The sequence below is a fragment of the Melanotaenia boesemani genome, chromosome 13, assembly GCF_017639745.1.
Source record: "Melanotaenia boesemani isolate fMelBoe1 chromosome 13, fMelBoe1.pri, whole genome shotgun sequence".
Lineage (NCBI taxonomy): Eukaryota > Metazoa > Chordata > Actinopteri > Atheriniformes > Melanotaeniidae > Melanotaenia > Melanotaenia boesemani.
This window is the reverse complement of record NC_055694.1, coordinates 31,504,185-31,511,989: the sequence shown is the minus strand read 5'-3', so window position 1 is coordinate 31,511,989 and position 7,805 is coordinate 31,504,185. Positions and strand designations below refer to the sequence as shown.

At 43.2% G+C, this 7,805-nt stretch overlaps 1 protein-coding gene across 2 annotated transcripts; it reads left to right on the top strand.

Moving 5' to 3' along the window:
* On the top strand, positions 1-7,206 carry edem2 (ER degradation enhancer, mannosidase alpha-like 2). 2 transcript variants are annotated; one of them, XM_042004778.1, is made up of 12 exons: positions 201-251; positions 606-749; positions 1,005-1,115; positions 1,334-1,373; positions 1,482-1,587; positions 1,667-1,792; positions 4,308-4,519; positions 4,603-4,744; positions 4,821-4,945; positions 5,013-5,157; positions 5,625-5,746; positions 5,834-7,206. In XM_042004778.1, exons 3-12 carry the CDS (start codon positions 1,021-1,023, stop codon positions 6,314-6,316), a joined length of 1,596 nt encoding a protein of 531 aa, XP_041860712.1. In that variant the 5' UTR covers positions 201-251; positions 606-749; positions 1,005-1,020; the 3' UTR covers positions 6,317-7,206. The 2 variants fall into 2 exon arrangements, with proteins under 2 accessions (XP_041860711.1, XP_041860712.1); XM_042004777.1 differs by lacking the exon at positions 606-749 and having other exon boundaries at positions 1-251.
* Positions 7,207-7,805: the final 599 nt, after the last annotated feature.

The following is a 7,805-nucleotide window of genomic DNA, read 5'->3' as shown; positions in this document are numbered from 1 at the left end:
CACCGGTTTGACGCATGCGCAGTTGGTCCACTTCCTGGTTCCTAGCAGCTACACAACAAAAGCAGAAACCCTTATGTTTTCTGGATTTTCTTAACTGTTATCGTATTCTTTAGTCCCGGTGTCCACCTGTCCTTCTGTCTGGCTCTCCGTTCTGCCTCCATGCGCGCTCCCGTCTGCGCGGCGCTGTTGGTTTGGCTGCTGCAGGATGCGGCGACTCATCACTTCACCGACGAGGAGATGGGTGCTGTCAGGTAACAGCACAAGTCTGAATACTAGTTTGTTTGTCTTGTTCTTTGAGCACAAGACCATCTTTCATCATTTAATTTTTGTGTTGTCTTTAATTTTTGTGATTATTTATTCATTTCTATATGTTCGAAATAAATCAAATAAAAAATTAGTCCTTTCTGAAATAAGTTAAAGTAAATTTGAAGTATTTTTCAATAATTATTATTTTTTATGCTTAAAACTTTTTATGTACTTACAACTATCATAAAAAATGGGGGGATGGGATGAAAATGTGAAAAAAGAAAGGTTCATTTTCATGTTTCAGACCTGCAACATTTTCCAGAAAAAGTTGGTTTAGTAAATCTGTTCCCTTTCTGTAGCGTTCCCATTTCTTTTCCCAAAACTTCCAAGACTTTATAACATTGAGGATACCAGAGATGAAGAGTTTCAGATGTTATTTGGTCTCATTCTTCCTGCAAGCACATCCTCTGGTTTCCAGTAGTACGGGGTTGTGGTAGTTTCAGGTCAGTACTGCAGGCCAGCGAGTCCAGTACCCCTACCTTCACCCTTTATTTTTTATGTTTTTTAGGGGAGGGGGTATGTTGCAGCCTGAAATGTAAAAATGTATGAATATTGAATTAAATGAAATGGCTGAGACTAAAGAAGCAATTTTTTTGGCTTCATTCAGCGTGAAGGAATTTAATCAAATTTTTTATCAGGTGTGTAAAAGTGTTTATATATTTTTTCCTGGTGACACTTTAACCTGCTTCATGTCTCAGACAGCGCATCAAATCCATGTTCTACCACGCCTACAACAGTTACCTAGACAACGCCTTTCCCTACGATGAGCTCCGCCCACTCACCTGTGATGGACAGGACACCTGGGGCAGGTGAGGTGACATCACAGCCATCATCATGGATGTTTTTAATCAATTTAACATTTTTTTTTTCTGAAATGGCTTGATTACAATTTCCCATTTTATTGCCGTTAATTTAAATTGGAAAATTTTGAACAGATTCTGTAAATCTGCTCTTTTTTTAAACCTCCATGTTTTGAGCTTTATAAAGGAGCAAACATAAACTCCCTTTTCCTGTTTTCTCTCCACAGTTTCTCTCTGACTCTGATCGACGCTCTCGACACTCTGCTGGTACGAGCTGAGGACAGGTTTTTAGATTTGAGGAAAACGTTTATTTTCACTGCAACGTTCAGATGTGATGAAGCTGAAGCAAAATGAAAATGTGATGCTCCTGTGAAGGTTGTCGGAAACCGAACGGAGTTCCAGCGCGTGGCATCGCTCCTCCTGGACACCGTGGACTTTGACATCGACGTCAACGCGTCTGTGTTTGAAACCAACATTAGAGGTAAAAACAGGTCTGTGTGTCTGATCCTGAGGGGATTTTTCTGGTCAGGGGTCATGTGTGTGTTTCTTTGTGTGTCTAGTGGTGGGAGGTCTGCTGTCAGCCCACCTGTTGTCGGGGAGGGCAGGGATGGAGCTGGAGCCTGGTTGGCCCTGTTCAGGACCGCTGCTGAGGATGGCCGAGGACGCCGCCAGGAAACTGCTGCCTGGTATGAAAACACACACACACCAGTGTTGTTTTCATCAGTTTTACACTTCAGAAAATTCTCAGAAATAAAGCCACAGTTATCAAAGTAAGGATGTTGTTGCTCTTTGCTTTTTTAGAGTAACTGATTCCACAGTTAGCACTTTATCTGTGTAATGCATCACCCTAAGTAGATCAGAAAGTATTTACTGTTGGCTGGGAAACCTTCTAAGTCTAAAACCGTTCCTTTTATATTTATAATTATTGATGAAAATAACCAAACAACAAGCTCACAATGTGTTGCTATATGTTGAACTTATAGATCTGCTATTTTCTTATGTGACATTTTTGTATGATGAAGTAGGGAATCAATTAATGAAAAAAAGTAAAATATAGAAACAGCAGGTAAGTAAAACAGGCAGCATTTCATCCCTGTTGATGGGAAAGTCCCGGTTAAAGCTATCAGTCTGGTAAAGGATCTGGTTGTTATGCAAAAGCATTAACCCTTTGATGCATAGTGTCCACTACAGTGGACACATATTTAAAGGCTGTTTTTAAATGTATGCATGGTTTATTATCAACTTCACTGGACATTAGCGAGTCACCAATACTCTGCCACGTATAAAGAATAAATACATTTGATATAATATATATACATACATTATAATTACCAAGTTTGCCTCAGTGATAAACAGGACAAGAAAATGATCCAAATGTTTTTATTGAAAATTTATATTATATTAATATGACAAGATATTATTTTATAAATATTTTCGTTGATAAAGTAGAAAAATTAATACACTGAGTAAAAGTTAAAATAAGATAAAAAAACAGAAAAACATCAGTGTGCATGTCTGTAGAAGTAAAATATTTTATTTAAAAAATGTGGTACTGTTCTGTAATAATTCATCCACCAGAGGGTTAAGGTTAACTTTATAAACTGTAATACTTGTTGTAACCTGTCAACCTTGATTCCACTTTTTAATACGTATTATTGACCTAAATAAATGAGTTAAAATACTAATACTTTTTTTTATTTGACTAAGATTACACGAAAGATTTTTTGAGTTTTTGTCGACTAAAAATGGACTAAAACTATCAAACTAGACACGACTAAAATGTGACTAAAACTAATAAACATTTTCGTCATGACAACTAAAACTAACACTAAAACTGAGACGCCTGCCAAAACAACACTGACACACACACACAAACAAAATCCAGAATTCTGGATCAGGGCAAGTTTTGGATTCAAGATAAAACATTTCACTACGAATCTTGGAAGCTGGAAGCTTTGAAGTGTGTGAGAGTGCATCCTGCTGCTGCAGCCTGGGTCAGGATGGGGGTCTCCGATGGTATTATCACGCTCTGGGTCCAGAGCCAGAAGCTGTCCCATACAGACCTGGACCTCTTTCTATTTTAACAGGCACAGCTTTTGTAGTTTGGTGGACGAGGAAACACAGATTACATGTGAGTCAGCTGCTCATTCGTCTTGCTAACATGATTGGCTGTAACTCGTTTTGCTGAAAGCACAACTGGTGCTAGCTTGCACTAATAACAGTGATAATAGTCAGTTGTCTCGCTAGGAAAAAGTAGAGAAGCTGAATAAAAGACGGGAAGACGCTGAGTTTCTGAAACTGTTTAGATCTCTGTAAAACTGGCTGAAACTGCTGAGTCATGATGTGAGACTGGAAATGAGAAATTCAAGCTGTTTCTCCATTTAAAAAAAATCTCTAGTTAAGCTCTGTATCTTGTTAAACCGATTCTTTTATTAGAAGCTCGAGAACAACAAACAAGAGAGGAGCTCTTCAAATTCAGAAAAGATTTATTCTAATTCTAATCACAGGTAAAGCAATGCAGCGCTGGGCTCAGAGGACCTTCATCCTGCTGAGCCCTGAACCCTGGATATGATCACATTTTATTTCTGAGGCCGGGAGACTGCCTCTTATAATGGGATGGCTTGGCACGCAACCCGTTGTAACTGGCCAGTATCATGGACGTGAGCAGGCCACCTGCTACTCACGCAGTAGATTGGGATGTGCTGTTGTGTGAATGTTGAATTGAGTCGTGTATCTAATGCAACAGACCTGGCTGAAATCTAACTGATAATTCTTTGCCACTTCTGAGTTTTAAACATTCATAGCAGAGCTAACACGGTTAAAAATATAACCAAGTATTACAATCTGAATATTTATTTTTATTTACTGAGAGAGGGAACATTCTACAGATCAGCAGTCAAATAAATATTCAGTTCTATGTTATGTATAAATAAATGTTTTTAATTGTGCTGAATTCATTTGATTAGACAGGTACTGATTACATGCAGGTGTTGATACAACCACATGTTTCCCTACCTGGACCCTTTAGCTGAATACCCTGCTGTGTACTGATGGATTTGGAGATGGTTGTTTCAGACCTGATCCCCTCTCCTCATCTTACGTTTGAACCTGTCTCTCCATTTTGGAGGAGGAATGCAGGACCATTGGAGAGGAATCTGGTTCTGGTCTCTGTGTCACGATAACACGTTTGGATGTTTCCAGCGTTCCAGACTCCCTCCGGGATGCCGTACGGCACGGTGAACCTGCTGCATGGCGTCAGTCCCACCGAGACGCCTGTAACCTGCACCGCCGGTGTGGGAACCTTCATCTTGGAATTTGCCACCCTGAGTCGACTGACTGGAGACCCGACGTTCGAGAACACTGCTCGCCGAGCCCTGAGGTCGCTGTGGAAGACCAGGTCCGACATCGGACTGGTAACTCCCTGCCTTCGGTTCTGTAAACATACCCCCCGCTGTCATGTACTTCCTGTTTGAGCTCTGTTTGCTCGTCTGCTCAGGTGGGGAACCACATCGACATCCTGTCCAAGAAGTGGGTGGCTCAGGATGCCGGCATCGGGGCCGGAGTGGACTCGTACTTCGAGTACCTGGTGAAGGGAGCGATCATGCTGCAGGACGAAGAGCTGCTCAGCATGTTCCAGGGTAAAGCTGCTGGCTCTGCTCATGTTCACGCAGCTGAAACAGAAACCAGCTTTACTGATGTGTGATATTTCCTCAGCGTATGATCGGGCCATTCAGAACTACACTCGCTTCGACGACTGGTACCTGTGGGTGCAGATGCATAAAGGAACCGTCTCCATGCCGGTTTTCCAGAGTCTGGAGGCCTTTTGGCCTGGCCTGCAGGTAAAACATCCAGACGGCTGCTGGCAGGTACACAAACCCTAAAAATCAAACCATGTTTTTTTTTTAGTCTCTGCTGGGGGACCTGGACAGCGCTGTGAGAACTTTCCAGAACTATTACTCGGTGTGGAGGCAGTTTGGTGGTCTACCAGAGTTTTACAGCATTCCTCAGGGTTACACTGTGGATAAGAGAGAAGGATACCCGCTGAGACCAGGTAGGACCGTCAACCCAGCGCTTTTAGGAGGACCCGGCTTTATTTCACCCCCGTTTTAGCTTTAAAATGTGTAACGGCTGCTGACTGGTTGATCAGACCTCACCTCGCTGTAATTCACACAAAATCCGGGGTAGCGGTGGGCGATGCATCCTGAGTCTTTAGACATGCGATGTTTGATTTGTTTGATAATAAAGTTTGATATCATGACAATAAAGTACAAATTGTCATAGCAAGGTTGAAGCTGGGGTGTCAAACATATGGCCTGGGAGAGTTATGTATCATGAATAATGTTACAGACCTTGATCTAAGGAGCTGTTTCTGAAAAGCATGAACCTCCTGGTTTGGATTTGAATAATTTCACCTTAATTTTAGCTGAAGTAGTTTGTAATGAGTTTGGTGACAGATTAGCTGCCAAACACATATCTCTTACCTTCCAGCTTCTGTGTGTGTGTGTGCGTGTGTTTCAGAGCTGATTGAGAGCGCCATGTACCTGTTCAGGGCAACAGGTGACCACACCTACCTGCAGCTGGGCCTTGACGCTCTGGAGTCCATAGAGAGGATCGCCAAGACGCCGTGCGGATACGCCAGCGTAAGTGTGACGGTCAGGTGGTTGGACTTGATGTTGCATGCCGATCTCCCATAAAACCATCTGAATGTGTCGCTGCTGCTCCTGCAGGTTAAAGACCTGAGAGACCACCAGCTGGACAACAGGATGGAGTCCTTCTTCCTCGCAGAAACCATCAAGTATCTTTACCTGCTTTTTGACCCTGCCCACTTCCTGCACGGAGGAGGGATGGAGGGGGACGGGTCCTGGGAGGAGGGCGGTGACGCGGGGCAGTGTGTTTTAGGTGCAGGAGCATTCATCTTCAACACGGAGGCTCATCCTCTGGACCCGGCGGCGCTCTACTGCTGCAGTCGTCATGCCCAGGACCGCCAGGAGCTCTGGGATATCCTGCTCAGCCTATCGCAGCCCAGAGCAAAAACCAGTGGCCAATCAAAACGTCCAGCCAAAGAGACTCAGGACTCTCCCCACGCCCAGTCAGACAGCATTGCTCTGAAGCCGGGAGAGAAGAGGACGCCCCCCCTGCTTTCCTGCCCTGTCCAGCCATTCAGTGCTCGACTCGCCATCCATGGACAAGTTTTCACCGACAACACCTGAGACCGAACGCCGCGGCTCACATGGGCTTCATTCAGGGACTGATTGGAGGCCGGGACGCAGCCCCTCAATGGATGAAGAGTCAGGACTTCTTTCACCATTATGGGAAAAAATGAAGTTAGAAAATGTTAAATATGTTTTGTTTTTGTTTTGTTTTTTATGCGCTCCTCAGAAAATTTTTAAGCCATGAAGAAGCTTTTTGTATGACTCCACACCTTCTCCTCATTCAGTGAATGTGGACCTGTGGACATGCTAATCTAGCCCAGCCCACATCTACCCCCATGACATGGGAAGCTATGAGAAGTTAGCTGAGGCTAGTAGAGGCCCTTACGCTAATTGAGATATTGCTAGCTGCTTGGATTCGACCCAGAAATGACTATGTGGTTGCTAGCTGCTAGCTGTTAGCTCCTAGCCTGTCTAGACTCATGCTTTAGCAGCGGCTCACTCACCGATCTTTGATACAAATGGTGACAACAGACATGGGGAGTCAAGTCTGGGACATGGACATGGATACACATTGACTTCAGACTTGACTTAGACCTGCAATTTGAAATTTGTGAACAATTTGTCTTTTATTCTTGATTACCTGTTTGATCTTATGTCTAAGGTTGTCACTTTTATTTAATTAAAAAATTCTAGCGTATTATAGCGTAGTGTATTAAACGCTACCATTAAAGGCAAAATAAGTAGCACCTAGTGTTTCAAATCAGAACTGCAGTCGAAAGAGAAAAACACGGAGAGCGTCCCCCCCTCGGAGAGTTTCACGTAGGTTGCTGGTTTTGTCCAGCCCCTCTACATTCATAAAAATACCATAAACTGAAGTATAAGTTTAGAAAAGCAGACCAGACAACAGATTACTCTTTACAAATAAAAGTGACTTGAGACTTGACTTGGAGTTGCAAAAAATAACATGAACATCTCTGTGAGCAAATTCAATCATTTTCCTTGAATATTTGTGATTTACACCCCTTGCTAACCTCCAGCTAACTTCTCGTAGCTTCTTAAGTCATCTGATTCTTGCAGCATGCACATTGGCTGCACAAACTCGGCAAGTAGTCGGGTTCACTTCCTCTGATCTGGTTACAGCTTTGGTGGCTGATGATGTGTCTTATAAGACATAAGAGACATTTTAAGGCGTAAAAGCTGACTTCTTTTGCCAAGGGGACTTTAAATCAGCCCTCAGGATGATTAAAAACTTTACTTGGAGTTACAATATCTCAGTTTTAAAGGTCCCATATTATGCAAAATTCACTTTTTAATGGTTTTGGAACAGTCATACTGGTCCCCCCGCATGTGTAGGAGACCCGTAAGTGTGAAACTCTTTCAGGCGCTCTCTCTCCCCCCTGCTCCACCTCTAGGGAAGTAAGCGCTGAAATGAGCTTGTTTAAAAGCGTGTACGTTATGACGTCATAAGGGACAATAACCACTCCCCACAGAGCGATGGACCCGTCTACCGGCTCTCAAAGCCCGCCCTCTAAAAATCACCTAGCGC